The sequence below is a fragment of the Moschus berezovskii genome, chromosome 7, assembly GCF_049115385.1.
Source record: "Moschus berezovskii isolate FMDL1 chromosome 7, NW_MosBer_1.0, whole genome shotgun sequence".
Lineage (NCBI taxonomy): Eukaryota > Metazoa > Chordata > Mammalia > Artiodactyla > Moschidae > Moschus > Moschus berezovskii.
The window spans coordinates 58425613-58446670 of record NC_142466.1 but is presented as its reverse complement, the minus strand read 5'-3'; the positions used below and the strand labels follow the sequence as shown (position 1 = coordinate 58446670).

At 39.9% G+C, this 21058-nt stretch overlaps 1 protein-coding gene across 2 annotated transcripts in view; it reads right to left on the bottom strand.

Moving 5' to 3' along the window:
* Positions 1-641: 641 nt before the first annotated feature.
* OSTF1 (osteoclast stimulating factor 1) overlaps positions 642-21058 on the bottom strand; it is a 68523-nt gene continuing 48106 nt past the window's right edge. Inside the window, exons 4-10 of one of the 2 annotated variants that reach the window (XM_055426900.2) lie at positions 20497-20560; positions 18613-18666; positions 17060-17167; positions 16137-16186; positions 13815-13893; positions 10460-10558; positions 642-1216 (exon numbers count right to left, since the gene is read on the bottom strand). In XM_055426900.2, coding sequence (XP_055282875.1) covers positions 1158-1216; positions 10460-10558; positions 13815-13893; positions 16137-16186; positions 17060-17167; positions 18613-18666; positions 20497-20560 — 513 coding nt within the window. In that variant the 3' untranslated portion in view covers positions 642-1157. The remainder of the gene's footprint in view (positions 1217-10459; positions 10559-13814; positions 13894-16136; positions 16187-17059; positions 17168-18612; positions 18667-20496; positions 20561-21058) is intronic. The other variant, XM_055426901.2, reaches the window with a different exon arrangement.

Sequence of the window (21058 nt, the reverse complement as noted above, 5' to 3'; positions counted from 1 at the left end):
TCTTTCAAACCTTAAGCAAACTGTAATGAGTTGCTAGATTTTTTCACATTAAGTATAACGTTGGAGAGAAAATTGAAAAGTCTCATAATGTTTAAGTTTGGGATGGACACGTACACACTTCTGTATTTAAAATGGATAACCAACAAGGTCCTACCGTATAGCACAGGGAACTCTACTCAATGTTATGTGGCAGCCTGGATGGGAGGGGAGTTTGGGGAAGAATGGATACATGTATATGTATGGCTGAGTCCCTTCCCTGTTCACCTTAAATTATCACAACATTGTTAATTGGCTATATCCCAATACAATATAAAAAGTTTTTTTTTAAGTTTACGTATTTTATTAGAAATGTATCTTCTCAATGATTGCTGCCTTGACTTTAATCAAAGCAGATATATCAATAGAAGGCTGAACAGAAATTCCACTACTATGCCAACTTGATCCCCTAACACACTGAGAATTTCCCACATCCACACAGTTTCCATCCCACAGTCCCTGAAGAAGGGGAGGGGCTTAGGGAGCCCCACCTTGTCTTGTACCAACAATAAAGTACACTGTACCCAGAAAAAATAAAGAAATTTGGCTGCTATGATTCTTCTCAGGTAATAATACAAAATGTATTTTAAAAAATCAAATCAGGCTTTACCTAAATATAAAAAGCTTTATTTATCAGCAAAGAGTAATACCATAAAACAGACAAAAGAAATAAAGTCTCTTCAAATGTTTATTTTTGTCAGAATAGCTGACAATTTCCTGTTAAATCTTTTGGTTTATTATTATAATATGCATTCCTCCCTTGAAAAATCCATTCAAAATATTTCAATCCTTGAGGTAAAGAACTTTAAAAAAAAAACACCTGACTTTTTTAAAGAAAAAAATTCTTAAAATTCCTTTAAGCTTGATAAATAGAAATAATCTCTTCTTGTTCTACTCTGGTGAGCAAACATGTACTTTATACAGCAAAATATCCAGTCACTTATTGGCAAACTGAAGGTGAGAACTAGTCACTTAAGTTTTACTCAAACACAGTGCAATACTGCCATGTTCATACTGACTTTTCTTTTTCTCTTACAGTTATCAACACTCTTCTGACAAAGACAAGGTTTTGAAATGGCAAAAGCAACAGAAGTTTTAGATCTCAAAGCTCCAGAAGGGAATTAATCTGAGTCTTCATCATCAAGATAGTCCTCGGCATTGCTTAATGATCGGACTGCATCTAAAAGGAATGGGGAAAAAGGAAAACAGAAAAATTAGAAATGGCTTGGGTTTTTTTTCACTTTCAAAGCTCCTAGGGGTTGTATTTCCCCCAAGGATCTTTCTCTACTTTTGCTTTCCAGTCTAATTATCAGCTTCCGCTGCCACAGAAGCTGACAGCTACGCTTGTCTGCATGTTACCTAGACACACCAAAAAGTAACAAACGTGGTGCTGAGGTGCTGTTAGTCTGTCTCCCACCACAGAACACAACCAGCCACATGCACCAGGACTAACGTGGAACACACCAGAAGCCCGTCCACCCTGACAACTGTGCTTCCAAACCTCCTCTCCCAATGACAAGTGCACAGGTGGCTTCAGCCAGTCCACACACAACCTGTAGCCTTACCTGAAGGCAAGGTCACTGGGTAGAAAGATAACTAATGAGGGGGGAAAGGAAAAGAAAGAGAATGAAAACACAGAAGCTTCAGTTTTCATTTTAGCAAACATTGATAAAGAATATGCAGAAGCACAGGAAACTGAAATGAAAAATAAATAATGTTTTAAAACAGAAAGAGTTGAACCCCATCAAATGTTGTCAACCCTAAACAGAGTTCAAAAGGAAGGTATCTGATCTTTACCTATTCATCTGTCCATTCAAATTCAAATAGTCTAGTTAAATTCCTACAGCAACAGGTTACACAAGGTATAGTTTTAAGGGAAAAACTGAAATGCAAGTATAAACACATTGTTCAGTTCAGTTCAGTTCAGTCGCTCAGTTGTGTCCGACTCTCCGCGACCCCATGAATCACAGCACGCCAGGCCTCCCTGTCCATCACCAACTCCCAGAGTTCACTCAAACTCATGTCCACAGAGTTGGTGATGCCATCCAGCCATCTCATTCTCTGTCGTCCCCTTCTCCTCCCACCCCCAACCTTTCCTAGCATCAGAGTCTTTTCCAGTGAGTCAACTCATCGCATGAGGTGGCCAAAGTATTGGAGTTTCAGCTGTAGCATCAGTCCTTCCAATGAACACCCAGGACTGAGCTCCTCTAGAATGGACTGGTTGGATCTCCTTGCAGTACAAGGGACTCTCAAGAGTCTTCTCCAACACCACAGTTCAAAAGCATCAATTCTTCGGCGATCAGCTTTCTTCACAGTCCAACTCTCACATCCATACATGACCATGGGAAAACCATAGCCTTGACTAGACGGACCTTTGTTGGCAAAGTAATGTCTCTGCTTTTTAATATACTATCAAGGTTGGTCATAACTTTCCTTCCAAGGGGTAAGCGTCTTTTAATTTCATGGCTGCAATCAGCATCCGCAGTGATTTTGGAGCCCAAAACAAGAAAGTCTGACACTGTTTCCACTGTTTTTCCATCTATTTTCCATGAAGTGATGGGACCAGATGCCATGATCTTAGTTTTCTGAATGTTGAGCTTCAAGCCAACATTTTCACTCTCCTCTTTCACATTGTTAGAGCTCAATAAATGTGTATTATAGCACCCAGAACATTGTCTCTAAATACTATAATCCCCTGCTCATTGGAGATACGACTGATTCCAAGTCTGGGACAAACTATAAAAGATGGACCTGAAACCCCTTCTTAAGCTATTAAACAAGGATCCTAGCAAACATAGTATCATTTTAAAAGGGCTCAGGATCCAACCGGAGAAGGCAATGGCAAACCACTCCAGTACTTTTGCCTGGAAAATCCCATGAACAGAGGAGCCTGGTAGGCTGCAGTCCATGGGGTTGCTAGGAGTCGGACGTGACTGAGCGGCTTCACTTTCACTTTTCATTTTCGTGCACTGGAGAAAGAAATGGCAACTCCACTCCAGTATTCTTGCCTGGAGAATCCCAGGGACGGGGGAGCCTGGTGGGCTGCCATCTGTGGGGTCGCACAGAGTCGTCGGACACGACTGAGGTGACTGCAGCAGCAGCAGCAGGATTCAACCAGAAGGGGTCTCCACTAGCCAAAGGTAGGCTACCAGTAATTAACAATACTGGATCAAAACACAGCAAATATTTCAACACACACCAAAGAGAATTCATTGGTTCCCTTCAAAAAATAATAGAGAACCAGCAGGTTACTTTGAAAACTCTTAAAGGGCTTTCAGGGGCAGAACTCTTATTCTGCCCCTGCTATACAAACTATTGCTCTAAGTAAGCAAACAGTTGATAAGGGGAAATTTTTCTTTATAGGATGTTCTAACTAATAACCAAGAAGTGAATGAAATTTAAATATCACCATTTTGTAACCATCAGTGAAACAATGGATCTAGACAATAATCATGCATGGATGCCAACATCACAGGATGAGTGACAAATAGATATTAATATTATGTGACTCTGATAAAAGAACATAATTTTCTTTATTAAGTATTCTTCCCTCTACCCCTAAGACAGATAAAGTCTAAGTCTAACCAAGTTTCTGGACATAACATCAGTTGACAAAAAGATGAGGACAGAGGAGCATGACAAACGACACCATGGAAATGCATGCTTGCCATGTCTAGACTGGGAAATTTAGGGAAATTGTCCCAATTTCTTTAACAAATAAAAAGCAAGGCCAAACAAAAGAGGAAAAATGAGAGGGGAAGGAAACATTAATTGAAAAACAAAGACAGAGAAATAAGAGACATATCCATCAATTTGGACTCTACTTAAACTGTAAATAAATAGATAAGTAAGCAAAGAATAAACAAACATATAAAAGACAATGGTAAATCTAGACTATAACAAGATATTTGATGATACTATAGTTTTTTAAAGAATATGTTTAGGAAAATAATTATTTTTAAAAAGGGAGGGGCAGGGGACAGTCAATATTAGGGATATATAAACCAACTTATCTTATAGATGGAACAAAAAGGGAAAAGAACAAGTGGGTATAAGCAGAACAGAAGTGTGCTTCAGTGATTTCACACCAGCTTCCAAACTACTAGAAGTCTCCAGGTTGTACCTGTCTCCATTCTCCTTCAAAGGAGTTCTGGAGACCTGGGAGGAAGGTATCTTCTTCCATCCCACACACACCCATGAACTTCATGACTGGCTGTGAACTGGTAGCGTTTTAAGTTAAATACAAAAAGACAAATATAGCAAAGCTCTTCCCCTTTCTTTTGTATTTTGCTACTACAGTCCTGTGTTTTGCTGTATCAGAAATATTCTCTATCCTTCAATTGTTACTTTGGCACTTTGCTTGAAGCAAGAGAAAGATAACTTGCCATGGTACAAATGCTGACTGAACAGAAAGTGAGAGACAGGCAGGCTAATAAACTCCTTTTCCTTCTTTCCTTACTTCCATAGACTCTCTGAAATACAGTTTCTCTGGAAACTTCCAATACGGCCAAGTGCTGATGATGAGCTGTATCTTCACAGCCCATCCTGGGGCATCACCATCACGGTAATGTATCTCCCAACAGTGTTTCTCAGCCTCCCCTACCTCACTTCCATTTTTTCCTCAATCTCACTGCCCTGGATTACACGTTCCAAGTCAAGCACCAGAACTTAAGACAGACATACAAATGAATAAATAAATGATGGAGGGGAAAACACAACACAGATAAATCGCACAGATGTGTTACATGAAAGAAGTTAGACACCAAAAAGCACATACTGTTTGATTCCATTTATATCAAGTTCGAAAACAGGCAAAACTAATCTATGGTGAGAAATGCAGGGCATGCTGAGGGAGGCTTCTGGGATGTGGGAAGTGTCCTCCATCTTGATCGGGGTTGTGGTTAATAAGTGGGAATTCCCTGACCGTCCAGTGGTTAGGACTCTGCACTTCAACTTCAGGGGCCCAGGTTCAATTCCTGACAGGGGAACTAAGATCCCCACAAGCCTCATGATGCAGCCAAAAACAACAACAACAACAAAATTTCAGTGTGAATTAAACCAGGTTAATGAATCAAAAAAAAAAAAAAAAGCACAGTAAAAAAAAAAGAATCATCAAGATGTTCAGTTAGGATTTACGTATTTTCAGTTCAGTTCAGTCGCTCAGTCATGTCCGACTCTTTGCGACCCCATGAATCACAGCACGCCAGGCCTCCCTGTCCATCACCAACTCCCAGAGTTCACTCAAACTCATGTCCATCGAGTCGGTGATGCCATCCAGCCATCTCATTCTCTGTCGTTCCCGTCTCCTTCCACCCCCAATCCCTCCCAGCATCAGAGTCTTTTCCAGTGAGTCAACTCGTCGCATGTTAGTATAAATTATACCCCAGCTTTTAAAAACTGGAAGAACAACTTAAAGGTTCAAGGTTCAGCCCTCAATCATGGCCTGACCCTACCCCTATATCCTAAAATTACTCTTCATGTTAGTGTAACATGTAAACTATCTTGTCCTTATAAGAAATTCAAGGGGTTCTTTCAAAAGTGGCCAACCATATGAAAATATACCTTTTCTAGTTTAGAGTTCATGTTGGCAATTATCTATATGACTCAGAATTCAAGCTCTTATTCCAACTAGGATCAAAATACAAATTTAAAAAATTTTAACTGGATGACTAGGGGAATGAAGCAAGAAAAAAAAAAACAGAGTAAAAGGTAATATGAAAACTGAAATATGAAAATTCATTTCTTGGTTCTGTGTGCCAGGTCCCAAGATTACACCTCAATACTGAATTGAGTATTACACAGATTCAGGGAGGTAGACTCAAGATACTTGGAGTAAAGAAAGAAAAAGGGCATCTACCTCCCAGCCCTTTTCTACAAAGATTACAAAAAAACTGAAGGGAAAAAAGAAAAAAGTTTTGTCACCTGCTTCTTCCTGCTCCAGCTGCTCATGTGGAGCCTTCAAGATGTAGCTCTCTGGGGTCTGAGCAGGTGTGATATTTTCCTTGTGTATCACAATCACACTCAGTGTGCATGAGACTAATAACCTTTAACTCGTAAGAAACTGGTATTCCCCGGTCAGGATGCTTTGGAGGTACTAATACAGCAATAGGAAGTCAGCGGCAGAGAAAGGAAATTAGGTCACAGTCCTTCTTCCTGACTCAGCCAAGGCAGCAGGGATTGGGAGGTCTACCTCAAATAAAAGGGTCTCTCCCACATGGCTTCAAATATGGCTTCTCGGTCAAAACGTTGCTGGGGAGCACCACTCAGCAGGTAAAAACTTCCTTACTTGGTTAGTAGAACCTGTATGTATCTATGCATGAGCAATTTCTTTAAAGAACGACTTGCTCTGCCCGTGAACACTCATGGCTTAAATAATTAAGAAATCCCTAACTGCTTAATAGTTTATACTATACCTGAACTGAGGTTAAATAAAAATCTGGAACAAACACTTATCTGAAATAGCAATGGATTTGTGAGGAGAACTATGACGAGAATTTGATAATAGGTAGGGAAATAGATGGGGAAACAGTGTCAGACTTTATTTTTCGGGGCTCCAAAATTGCTGCAGATGCTGATTGCAGCCAGGAAATTAAAAGATGCTTACTCCTTGGAAGGAAAGTTATGACCAACCTAGATAGTATATTAAAAAGCAGAGACATTACTTTGCCAACAAAGGTCCGTCTAGTCAAGGCTATGGTTTTTCCAGTGGTCATGTATGGATGTGAGAGTTGGACTGTGAAGAAAGCTGAGCGCCGAAGAATTGATGCTTTTGAACTGTGGAAGACTCTTGAGAGTCCCTTGTACCTCAAGGAGATCCAACCAGTTCATTCTAAAGGAGATCAATCCTGGGTGTTCTTTGGAAGGACTGATGCTAAAGCTGAAACTACAATACTTTGGCCACCTCATGTGAAGAGCTGACTCACTGGAAAAGAGTCTGATGCTGGGAGGGATTGGGGGCGGGAGGAGAAGGGGACGACAGAGAATGAGATGGCTGGATGGCATCACCGACTCGATGGACATGAGTTTGAGTGAACTCCAGGAGTTGGTGATGGACAGGGAGACCTGGCGTGCTGTGATTCATGGGGTCGCAAAGAGTCAGACATGACTGAGCGACTGAACTGAACTGAAGGAAGATGATGGGGCTTCCCAGGTGGCACAAGTGGTGAAGAACTGCTTGCTGAAGCAGGAGACATTGGAGATATGGGTTCGATCCCTGGGTTGGGAAGATCCCCTGAAGGAGAACATGAAACCCACTCTAGTATTCTTGCCTGGAGAATCCCAAGGACAGAGGAGCCTGGCAGGCTATAGTCCAAAGGGTTGCACAGACTCAGACATGACTAACGCAACTTAGCACACATGTACGCAAGAAGGATGATTCTGGGAAGCGCCCTTGGTAACCCAAGAAGTGAGGCAGGCTGTTTGCTTTTTTTGACTGATGAAGCCAGGAGACCAGGCAACTGACTGTACTTTGTTGCTTCCATAGAAATGGACTATGGGAAAGCATAATATTGACTCTTCTCATAAATCAAGGGATACCTGAGGGAGAAATAAGTTTCCCAAGAATTCAAACATGAATGGGAATTTGATTCAAATGATTAAAACAGAAATGAGTATCTCATTGACCCAAGTTTGAGAACTCTGAAAATGATAATACCCTAAGGATAAAATGAAAACACACGCACTTACCCTCTATAATGGAAATTTCTTAAAAAGTTGTTTTGGATCCATGTTGATCCACCAACATGGATCAGACTAAACTTTGGACTCTAAAGCAATACTAAAAAAAGTCCGGAATGATGAGTAGCAATGTGAACACATGTAAAAGGTGAGTCTTCCATTTTTGCCGCCCCCCCCCACCCCGCACCGGTAGCTCAGCTGGTAAAGAAACCGCCTGCAGTGCAAGAGACCCCAGTTTGATTCCTGGGTTGGGAAGATTCCCTGGAGAAGGGCATGGAAACCCACTGTAGTATTCTTGCCTGGAGAATCCCCATGGACAGAGGAGCCTGATGGGCTGCAGTCCATGGGGTCACAAAGAGTCAGACACAACTGAGCAACTAAGCATAGTTCCCTTCTAGAAAACAGTAGTAAAAATGTATCCATGGGACTTCCCTGGTAGTCCAGTGGCTAAGACTCACTGCTCCCAATGCAGGGGGACTGAGTTCAAATGTTCTCTCCAACCAAGCATCTTTTTTTATACCCCTCTGGGTTTCTAGAATAATTTTGATAACAGCCTATTGATACCATCATTTAAAACAGAAACAAATGATAATCATAAAATTCTTGAATACTTAAAAAAATATTTAGCAATAACCACTCATAAAACCTTACTCCTTGGAAGGAAAGTTATGACCAACCTAGACAGCATACTAAAAAGCAGAGACATTACTTTGCCAACAAAGGTCCGTCTAGTCAAGGCTATGGTTTTTCCAGTAGTCATGTATGGATGTGAGAGTTGGACTATAAAGAAAGCTGAGTGCAGAAGAATTGATGCTTTTTAACTGTGGTGTTGGAGAAGACTCTTGAGAGTCCCTTGGACTGCAAGGAGATCCAACCAGTCTATCCTAAAGGAGATCAGTCCTGGGTGTTCATTGGAAGGACTGATGTTGAAGCTGAAACTCCAATACTTTAGCCACTAATGGAACAAGATAGAGAACCCAGAGATTAACCCACGTATCTACGGGTACCTTATTTTTGACAAAGGAGGCAAGAATATACAATGGGGCAAAGACAGCCTCTTCAATAAGTGGTGCTGGGAAAACTGGACAGCTATGTGCAAAAGAGTGAAATTAGATCACTACCTAATGCTATACACAAAGATAAACTAAAATGGATTAAAGACCTAAATGTAAGACCAGAAACTATTAAACTCTTAGAGAAGAACATAGGCAGAACACTCAATGACATAAATCAAAGAAAGATCTTCTATGACCCACCTCCTAGAGTAATGGAAATTAAAAACAAAAATAAACACGTGGGATCTAATTAAGCTTAAATGCTTTTGCACAGCAAAGGAAACTACAAACAAGGTGAAAAGACAACCCTCAGAATGGGAGAAAAGAATAGCAAGGGAAACAATTGATAAAGAATTAATTTCCAAAATATGTAAGCAGCTGATACAACTCTACCAAAAAAGCAAACAACCCAATCAAAAAGAGGGAAAGGAAACTGAAGAGACATTTCTCCAAAGAAGACATACAGATGGCTATGCACATGAAAAGATGCTCAACATCACTCGTTATTAGGAAAATGCAAATCAAAACTACAATGAGATACCACCTCACACCAGTCAGAATGGCCATCATCAAAAAGTCTACAAACAATAAATGCTGGAGAGGGTGTGGATAAAAGGGAACACTCTTGCATTTCTGGTGGGAATGTAAACTGATACAGCCACTATGGAAGACGGTATGGAGACTCCTTAAAAAGTGAAGAATAAAACCAACATATGACACAATAATCCCACTCCTAGACATATACCCTGGGGAAATCAAAACTGAAAAAGACACAAGAACCCCAATGTTCACTACAGCACTATTTACAATAGCTAGAACACGGAACAGATGAATGGATAAAGAAGGTGTGGTACATATATACAATGGAACACTTACTACTCAGCCATAAAAGGAACGCATTTGAATCTGTTCTAATGAGGTGGACGACACTAGAGCCCATGATGCAGAGTGAAATAAGTCAGAAAGAGAAATATAAATATCATATACTGACACATATATATGGAATCTGAAGAGATGGCCCTGATGGATTTAGTTTCAGGGCAGCAATGGAGAAAAAGACATAGAGAACAGACCTATGGACAAGGTGGGAGGAGAGGAGGGAGAAGGGGAGATGTACGGAGACAGTAACAGAAATTCACAGCATCGTGTGTAAAACAGACAGCCAGTGGGAATTTGCTGTATGACTCAGGGAACTCAAACAGGTGCTCTGCGACAGGATGAAGGGTGGGGTGGGGAGAGAGAGGAGAGGGAGGTCTGGGAGGGAGGGGACATGGGTATACCTATGGCTGATTCTTGTTGATGTATGACAGAAAACCACAAATTCTGTAAAGCAATTATCCTTCAATTAAAAATATCTAAAAAAAATAATCTAAAACGAGTATTAAAACAATGGTTCTTTGATAAAAAGAAATAGAAATATTTCTTTAAATATATAATAGAAAGCAAGGAATTAGAACTTGATTACAAGGAATAAAAGAAACATACTAATCACAGCAAAAGATCAATGTCTCTACAAATTTGTTTGTACAGATATATTTGTCCATGTTGGAGGTTCTGATTCACACCAAGGATATAAAATCTAACTCTAGAATCATCTCTAGAATTCACCAAGAAAAAACTTTCCCCAATATTGAATCAATAAATCTTAAGTCGTGACGACATTATGAGGGAAAAGGATTAAAACCAAGTACCTGTTCCTTGTTTCTTTTTCAGGAGAGATGCACAGGCAGCATTAGTAGCCATGTCCAGGGCCAGCTTCTTCTCATTGTTTCTTAAGTCTGTTCTAGCACCTTCCCCAATACAAGAAAGGAAATTAGGTGTTTTGAAGACTCTATATAGTAGCAGCCAGTCATTTTTTTTCTTTTTTAAGTTTCTTTTTCCTCTTTTTCTTTTCTTCAGGTTATACTGAGATATAATTGACACACAACGCTATAAGCTTATAGTACATAGCATAATGATTTGACTTACAAATATCATGAAATGATTATCACAAGTTGAGTGGACACCCATCATCCCATACAGATACAAAATTTAAAAAACAATTTAAACATGTTTTCCTTGTAATGAGAACTCTTAGGATTTACTCTCTTAACTTTCTTATATAACAAACAGTAATGATGTCAGTTACAGAGCAGCCAATCCTCTTTCCATCAAAATATCGTTTTTGGCAAAACTAACGACAGAATCATCTGGACCTGCTGCTGCTGCTGCTAAGTTGCTTCAGTCGTGTTCGACTGTGCAACCCCATAAACGGCAGTGCACCAGGCTCCCCCATCCCTGGGATTCTCCAGGCAAGAGCACTGGAGTGGGTTGCCATTTCCTTCCCTTTCAGTAAAACTTTCACAAAACAGCAATAGCATATTTGGCATCTTTAATCAGGGAGCTTACTGCTGCACCTGTAATAATTATATACAACTGAAATACAGCCTTTCAAGTCCCTGTAGAACTGCACACGAAATTTTCCCTAAGAAGTTTACTGTCTCCAACAGTAGATCAGTTAGACTCAACGCGCCTTGCAATATACCCTTTGCCTCTTTTGTTCAAGAAGGTCTTTAGAAAAGATGATGTGAGTTGAGCTTGAGGAGATTAATATTTATCTTAAGTATAATTTCAATTATTAGCAGAATTAGTAAACCCTGAAATCTAGAGGCAATCCATTGTTTTCATAGCCCATCTTCCACTCACTTTTCCCTATCTTTATTGCAAATTACATCAGAATTCATAAATATATTCTCATTGTCAAAGATTTGGAAAATACATATGCTAAACAAAAGTTTATGTCTCATTTCAGCTCTCAAGCAACCCCTTCCTTCCCCATCTTCTACCTTCCTCATAGGTGACCATTCCCAACAAGTGGGCATCAGTTCCCATCTCCCTTACACGCAAGACTGCATTCACAGACACTCGTGGACACGTACACAAAATCATACTGCAGGTATTGGTCTGTAATTTGATGTGGGGTTTTTTTTTTTGCCAGTGGTATTTTCCTTTTTTAAAAAAACTGATGTATGGTTGATGTATAATACTATATGTTTCAGTTGTACAATAGTGATTCACAAATTTTAAAGGTTATATTCCATTTATAGTTATTATACACAGTACTTTGTGCCTTTTAATCCCCTAGCTCTATTTTATTGCCCCTTCCCTCTCCTCACTCATAACCAATAGTTTTGATATTTTTTTGAATTGAGAATATTGCTTCACAATATTGTGTTGGCCTCTGCCATACTAGTTTTGGTTTTTTTAATTTAACAATATATCATGCTATTTGTTCCTTAGTAGTACACATACTTATAACTCAATCTATTTCAAACATTGATAATTAATCCATTTTGTGGATGTTCCAAGATTTATTTAACCACCCCTCTCTGAGGGGCACTTAGACTCTAATATTCATTATCACAACAATACTGCCATGAACCTCCTTAAAACACATCTTTTATGTATTTCTGAAGGATGTTTTTCTAGAAGTGGTGTTGAAATATAAGGATATGTATGTTTTCATTCTGTTAGCTATTGTCAGATTGCCTTCCAAGAAGGCTTACTAATTTACACTTTCTGCCACAGTGTTTGAGAGTGCCATTTTCTCGACAACCACATCCTCTCTGGTAAACAAAAAATAAATGTCCTAAAACTCAAAGGCACAAAAATATCACCGAGAAAAGAAAAAAAAAAAAAACAGGAAAAAAAGCCGAAAGAAAAAGAGAGAGAAAGTACACTTAATTAGGAATATAGTGATTGTGTGTGAAAAATCTCTCGTGAAGAGCCTGAGACCTATCCACAGCTGGGTAATATGGAAAACCTCATTCTCTCGCTGTGCTACAGGTCAAACATCCTGCAGGTTCAGAGTTCTGTGATTAATCATATCTTACTTTACACTTGAGAACACACATACATGATTTCTGTCAGGATGGGAAATGTTCAGAGACAGGATGTCAGAAAAGAAAACCATTTCAACCAGTGCTGCCCAAAAGAAAATTATGTGAGCCATAGATATAATTTAAATTTTTCTAGTGGCTGCATTTACAACACGTAAAACTCATTTAACAATATATTTTACTTAACCCAGTATATCCAAAATGTTATCACTTTATCATGTAACCGAAATAAAAATTATTGATACATCACTTTTTTTTCCCCCACTAGGTTTTCAAAACCTGATGTTCATTTCCCACTTCTAACACATCTCAATTCAGACTAGCCTCATCTCAGGAGCGCAGTAGCTTGTGTGATTAGTGACTGCCATAGCAGACAATACATCTCTTGGCATACTTTTGAGGGGTACTACAGAGGTCATCAAGGTGTCTGATCTTTTATTCCTAGAGTTTACATCTCACAACATTGCTCCGAGGATCCCTAATGATAGTACATCCACATGACATGCAGGCTGGGAACTCATGTATCCTATATTATAGCTTTCTAGATCAGGGTGCAGTGTGTGGTGATATCCCTGGCCCCCTATAAGGGTTAACGAAAGCTTGTGGGGCAAACAGATGAATAGATGGTTGAGTCCATTATTTCACTGTTCCTTCTGACTTGTGTAAAAACATGGAATCAAGGCATCTTATTTGCTGTACATTGAGCACCTGCTCAGCTCAAAGCAGAACACCGTGCCACAGCACCCTTTCTTATCTAATCAAGACTTGCTTGTGAGAACCCGGGCCTCAGCAACTTTACCCACACAGCTTTCTTAGAGAGATCTCCTCTGATTGTGTGCACACACATGTATGCAAACACATTCACATACCTTCCTTCTAGGTCCCTTTAATCCTGCAGAAATGTAGGATTAAATCCTGCAGAAAAATAAATTCTTACTAAAAGTAACATATATAATGCTAAAGCTTACCAAACATTTGATTTAAAATGAAAAACAGAAACCACCTCAATAATTTTATCTTATCAGAAAAACTCCGTGACGCAGACAGAGATCAAAATCCCAGTTATAAAATAAGAAGCCCATTATTTTCCCTACTATTTTTAAACGGTGTAATTGGATGGAGCTTGATTTTCAGAGTGATCCAAGACCAGAAAAACTAAGCACTTTACCTTTTGCCAGAAGCAACTGGACAATATCTGCATAACCCTTCCAGGCAGCGGCATGCAAAGCTGTGTCTCCCAGCTTGTTCTACGGTGATAACAGAGAGAGCAGCATTTTTAAAAAAGAGAGTGCGGACTGAAAAAACACAAATTTAAGTTTACTCTAGCCTAAGTAAATCTAAAATGAGAACAAAGTGACAAAACCATATCAAATTCCAAAGAGGGAAAAGAGACTCAAGAGATGAGCGGTGAGTCATATGGGGAGAGGGAATGCGATGGCGGAGGAGCAACTGACTTGGCAGAGCACATGTGGAAATGCAGATGCTCACAGAGGGAGGTACCAGGAGGAAGCGAGCAGATCTGTTCCCGTAGAAACCAGCATGAACGAGGAATTGGAGACACTGGAGACTCGGGAGCAGGAAGGAGGCATGAGTGAAACCAGGAGTACTGGGTGAAAGTGTTTCTACAGAGTAATTAGAACCCCCAAACCCCAGATCACCTTTCTATCTTCTTGCTGTCAGATGACCCAGTACAGATGGTAGAATTACCGTAGTTTCAAATTAACCAGACAGTTTCCAAGCTTGTGGAACTTGGAGGCATAAGAGAAAGTGGTAATGAGGCCAGAATTAAAAGCAGGGGGCTAGCTAAGACCCCACTCCCAGCTGCCTTTACCTACCCCATATACCCTCACCCCACTGCCCTAGTTTGTACATACACACATCCCACTGCCCCAGTGTGTACACACACACACACACATACACAGCCCCAATGTGTATAGTCTAGCATCTACCCCAGGAAGGAGGCTGGAGAATGCTGCTCTGATAGAGCTGAACAGCCCCAACAGAGAGAAGAAGTGACTATTTTAACTGGCATCTGGGTATAAGCCAGAAAAACAGTGGGGACCTCACCACTTCACCCTACAGAGAAACCCACCGGTCAGTAAGCCCCATAAACACACAGAACTTCTCATCACATTCAAACATGAATGGACAAAGGCAGTATGTATTTGAGGCACTATGTATTTGTATCCTGTATTTGAAGAAAGATCAAAACAAAACTAACAGATCTCAAAGGGAAAGATACAGTATAGTGAAGAGCAGGAAATGTTTTAAAATATGTATACAATTGCTTTACTGGTAAGCGGCCTGCAGTGACCTCACTATTCACCTGACCTGGAAAACCCAGAAAAACCCAGAAATCATGCAAATCAAGAGGTTCAAATCTTCATGTTCACTTTCAGAACACTCGTGAAACTGCCCAGGCCACTAAGGGCATGCATATCCAAAAAGCCACCAAGCATGTGAAGAATGTTGCTTTACAGAAGCAACCTGTGACATTCTGTCATCACCATGGTGGAGCTGGTAAGTGTGCGCAGGAAAAACAGTGGGGCAGTCGGTGGCCAAAAAAGAGTGCTGAATTATTACTACACACACTCAAAAATACAGAGTAATTCAAGCCAGAATTCTATCAACCAAATAATCAAGCCCAAGCTCCCCTTTCTCAGGAATCTATTGAAGGTGTTCTTCAACTAACAAAAGACACAGGATTCAGAAAAGTGAGGACACAACACAGGAGGGCAGTGAAGGGTTTCCCAGGAAGACATCAAAAAGTAGTAGAGATCAAGTGGCTCCAATCAGAGAATGAAGATGGAAGCCTTCAGTATGATTCCAGGAAGAAAAACAAGAAAGCAACTATCATAAACATTTTAGAAAAGTACATCAAAAGAGCACAAAACAGTTTAGAGGTCTTTGTCAGATACAAAAAAAAAAAAAGTAATAAATAAAAGGTTATAAATACAGAAACAAAAGAAATTATATAAACAGCGAACAATATTGAAACAGCCACAATACCATGGGCATTATATAGTAATATAACCAAAAATTATGATACATTAGGAGAACCAAAGGAGGAAAGAGTGGAAGTTGGGTGGTGGAAGATGACAGGCTGTTGACAAGCATGGATCGCTCCACCTACCAGATAGGATGCCAAAACACTTATGAAGATGGTGAAGATGGTGAAGATGGTAACACTTATGAGATAGCTCCACAAACATATTTCTCAGTAATGTGAAGATAAGAGGAAAGCACTAAAAGGCTAAAGTGATATACTAGGGGGAGTGTGGCAGGCATTTTGAGCTTTATACAGTTTGCACTTTAATGCAAAAATAATTTTTAACTATGTGCTTGATGTATCTAGATTAAAAGTTTTATGAAAGATAATAAATGGGGAAAATTGAGTTCCAAGACCTCAAGACAGGATTTTACACACCTATAAGCTGTACTATGAGAGCAAGGCAGGCGGGTTAAATGATTTCCGTGTAAGCAAACTCACCTGTTGGTTCAGTTCAATGTTTGGTTGAGTAAACAGCATTTCCACTATATCTGAAATTCAAATAGAAACAATCTTTTTTTAAAGAATGGGAATAAAAGCCTGATAAGACTCTGCATAATAATTTTAAAAGGATTCTTTTTAGAAGAATCTTCAAAAAAACTCCTTATAAAAAAATTTTCAACATTTATGTAAATAGAAGACTTAAGACTCTAAAAAATAGATTTAGGGAAAATTTTTTTCAAATATTTTGGCTTTTGCATTTTCACATGATATGTGTGATAGGAATATTTTTACATTTGCTGGGGTACTTAACACTCATATCACTAATGTGTGCTTAAATTTTCCTTTGGCCATACTATTTAGCTTTTTGGATTCTTTGTTTCCCATTACTATTAGGATTATTTTTTGTGTGTTGCAGAGAGAGGGAGCAAGAGAGTAGGTTGCGGTAGATTCTCAGCCAAGCTGAAATACATCTAGAAATTCCATCTGTCATTGATTCTAAGAGACAAAGTTATCAACTGAATCACCGACTCAAGCAAATGCTGTCTTTCTCCTAAATCTTAAACTTAGAATGTAAATCATAAAAGCTTCTAAGCTAGAGTTGTGGCCCTTGTTTCAGTGAGGTCAGACAGTGGGGTTTGTTTTTATATTACTGTTGTTTTCCTGTTGCTCTTCCAAGCCTGAGAGAGGAAAGGAAGCTTCCACTCTTTTCAGTGAAAAGGTGCCCACAGTGAGGCTGACCAGTCACGTTCCACCTACAGTTTTACAGAACTTTCAGGAACTGGGCTTTTAAAAGGCTGATGCTCTGAAGAATTTAAAAAGAATAACCAATTTTTCTTTTTCATTTCTGTAACTCTGGCTCCCCTAGATGAAGCACATTTTCAGTGGCAAAGACATTTATGGGAATAAACAAAATGTAATACCTTTGTGACCCCCGTGACAAGCCCAGTAGAGGGCAGTGCTTCCAGCTTTGTCCAAACCGTTAACACCCACTCGGTTATCCAAACACTCTCTCAACCAGCTCAAGTTGCCTGAAAAATATTTTCATTTTTTTTGTTCTGTTTTTAAATCAATTTCATCCTGCATAAATTTGTATTTGCAAAGGATTAGTCAGCAACTCTGAAATTAAAACCTGCCCTTGTAATGCATTCTCTATGGTACATCTTGACTTCCAGTTTATTAATGGAAAGCATTAACATCAATTTTTAATGGTAGGTTAATGGGAACAATTGCTAAAATGGGTCTACTTAAGGTATTTTTACACTGTGGAAAAAACTGTTTTTCCTTTGTGAAACTCCTAAAACTCTGAGGGGGAAAAAAGAAACAAACCTAAGAACAAGCAGACACTACTCATATTCATATTTAAAACACACTTTCAGTTCCTACAAGGACATAAAAACTAAATAACTCAAAGTGCTGTTCTTTATGTTAAAGTATAGCTATTAATTTAAAATCCTCTGGCTAAATGCCCTAAATATCTAATTTCTTAAAAAAAAATTTTTAAATCTATAAATTTTTAAATGTCAATCTAGTAGTTCTATTTATGCATAATCCTAAATCAATAATTTCTTTTTATATATCTAGATTTCAAGAAAATCTAAAATTAAATGGGAGCTTGCTGTAGCCTGACAAAAACTCCCCATTATCTAGGGCAGGGTTCTCAACAGTGGCCCAACTGACATTTGGCACTGGAGGATTCTCTGTTAAAGGAGCAGTACCGTGCACTGCAGGGTGCTAAGTGACACCCCCAGCCTGTACCCAAAAGGTTCCAGCATCCCTCCAGATATTGCCAACTGCCCCAAAGTCTGGAAGGACGAATTACCCTTCAGTGGAGAACCACTGATCAACAGAATCAAGTGCCATGTACTCTATAACATCTTACAGAAAAAATCCAAACACTTTTTGGCCAGCCCAATACAAATCCCATCTCTGGTGCTCCCTTCCTCCCCAAGTCCATCCTCCCATACATACCAGCCCTACACCAACACTCTCCCAGAGCCGGGACCCCTGAGAAGCCCCAACCCTTTGCCCAGAATGAGGCCAGTTAGTCACTCTGGCCTCTATAACCTGTTTAACTGACCCACACTTCAACCACTGTCCTTATCACAGTGTCTTGTAAAGATGTGCTACACACATCTCCCCCTGCCAGAGTCTAAGCTCTGAAAGTCACAGACCATGCCTTTCCACTTGCCACTAAGCACAGGGCAGGTAAGGGGCTCAAAAGTATTTGCTGACATTTTAAAAATTAAAATCACACATTTCTATAGAGTGAAAGAAGGCAGAATGGAGCCTGCCTTTGTGGGAGGCAAGGATTTAACTGGGAAAGGAACTTTCTGGGATAATGCAAATGTTTCAGATCTTGACCTGGGTGTTAGTTACACGGGTATATACATTTGTCAAAAGTCATCAAACTATATAATTATTATCTGTGTGTTTTACTGTACTGTTTATCTCAATCGAAAAGAATCATACCTACCTCTTTTTGCAGCTTCATGCAATGGGTTGTCAATAGATTCTGCCTGCTCGGCCACTAGATTGAAAAGAAAAAGTGCAAATCGATACTGAGAAGGCTACCCAAAGGATTCCATGAAACCAGCTCAGTACCCAAGCTTCAGAAATGCCAGGACCTTTCACCATACAGCTACCCTGACTTACTGTGGATTTTTTAAATGGCAGAAAATCAAAGTGATGTTTTGTGCTTTGAAAGAAGCTGAATGTATCAAAAAAAACCAAGTTAAGACAATAACACGACAATTAACTGGGAGTATAAACAGAAACAAGTGCAGCAATTAATTGGAAGTATAAATAGAAACAACCGAAACGAACTTGGGCAAACTCCGGGAGATGGTGAGGGACAGGGAGGCCTGGTGGGCTGCAGTTCATGGGGTCGCAAAGAGTTGGACACTACTGGACAACTGAACAACAATAAATAAAAATACACAGATCCAAGGCCTGCATACTAGCTCGCTCAAATATTTCAACAAGAAATTTAGTCAGCAAACTGCAAAACAAAGCATTCAAGGTTCATTTTTACATTCTTTAAAAACACCCTGCTTTGAAGATGGCTGAAAATAATTGTTTCCCTTGTATGCATGCATAAGAGGGGTGGGGTAAAGGAGAAATATTTTGCTTTCTGTATTCAGAAAGGGCAATCATACCGCCTACCTGCCTCTAAGAAAGGTGTGTTCACTGCTGTCCCAGAATCAGCAGGAGTGACCACATGAAGAGTGCTGCTTAAATGAGACTTCAGATGCACCCTTCCCTCCCACCACAGAGGGCTGTAACTGGACACCCCCTTGGCTACCAGGTATCTAGCAACTGAGGAACATATTGCACCCTCGGTGTCTCTGAGCAGCTGGGAAGGGAGTGCACCGAAGTTGTTTATTTGGGATTTCAAAGAGAAGTGTAGAAATGTTTAAAGCCTTTTAAAATCCAGAATGGTATGGCCCTTAGACCAGGTAAGTGAGGCCCCTGTGTGAAGGGTCTTAGCCTCACTCATTTCCCTTCCCCCTTCCCTCTCCTCCCCCCGCCACTCCTTTCCTCTGCCGCCTCCCTGCCCTAACCCTAACCCTCCCTGCCCTCCTCTCCTCTGCAACCTCCCCCTCTCCTCCTCTCCCCTCCCCTCCCCTAGGAACTGTGAAGTGTTTCCTAGAAATTTTGTAAGTCACCTTACAGTGTTTGAAACTAGTGCCTGATGCAAGCACCATTGCTCCGAGGATGTATCTAATTAAAATGTCCAAAGGAACTTTAGAAGTGATTTGAATCAAACTTCTCACGAAACAGATGGAGAAATGGTCCCACGTCCCTTAAGTAAGGTCCCTCATTGTTAGGAGTAGAAGAAGAAGAATTAAAAACTGGGACCCTGCAGTCCTCTGGGACTGCAGATTTCTGTGAAAGTCTACTTTGTCCCCCTAGCAACTAGAAGTGGCTTCATGGCAGGGCCCATCTCTCACTGCGCTATTATTCATTTAATGAACATCACTGCCCCAGACATTAATTAACATAACAAGGCAAAGTAACTTACTAAAGAAAGGGCTAGTCTAAAAAACAAAAGAGAAAGCAAAGAATAAGAAAAATGTTCTAACCTCGAATAAAGTAAAGCCAAACGCATTTCCCTGGAAACCTTAAGCTCTTTCAAGAGTATTACAATGGGCATTTTCTTAAGCCAAAGAGTCAAGTTCAAGTACCTCCAGGGTCCGTGACCACTCTATTAAGAGAAGGCTCAGAGTAGAAAATGTCCCAGACTAGCAACGACCCCATCAATTTCTCAGCCATAGGAGAAAGCAGAAAAGGCCTCAGGAACCAGATAATCGAGAATGCACAAAATACAGCCCAAGTAAAGCCACTGCAGCCATCTTACCATAGTTGCTTGGGATCAGTCCAGTCCTGCCTTTGGAGGTACCTTTCCACCAATTGGTATCACTCTGGTGAAAGAAGAGTTAAATTAAGTGGCACCAAATCCAGTTTACATTCAATCATTATTAAAACCAAGTGGCTCATGCTAGAGTCATTTTAGCCTTTTCAAAGGCTAGAGCAAGAGATATTTTTGTCTTATTTTAGATAAAATACAGGTTTCCAATTCAAATAAGGAGTTACTGCTTTGAACAGTAACTCCATCAGCCCTGGTCACACTGATCAAGCTTCCGGTTTCCCTACTTATGGTTCAGTTCTGTTCAGTTCAGTCACTCAGTCGTGTCCGACTCTCCGCGACCCCCACTCCCTTTATCATTCAATTACAAATATACACACATCTGCCTGCAACAAATCAAATACACTTCATCAAAGAGTTCCAATGTTCAAACAAATCACACAGAGATAATATGAAAGAGAAGTGAAACAATTATGTTTAGTTTAGACTATCTATAGGTTTTTTTTGCCCAAAGTCTAATTTCTTAGTCTCAAGATATACATATATTTGATTT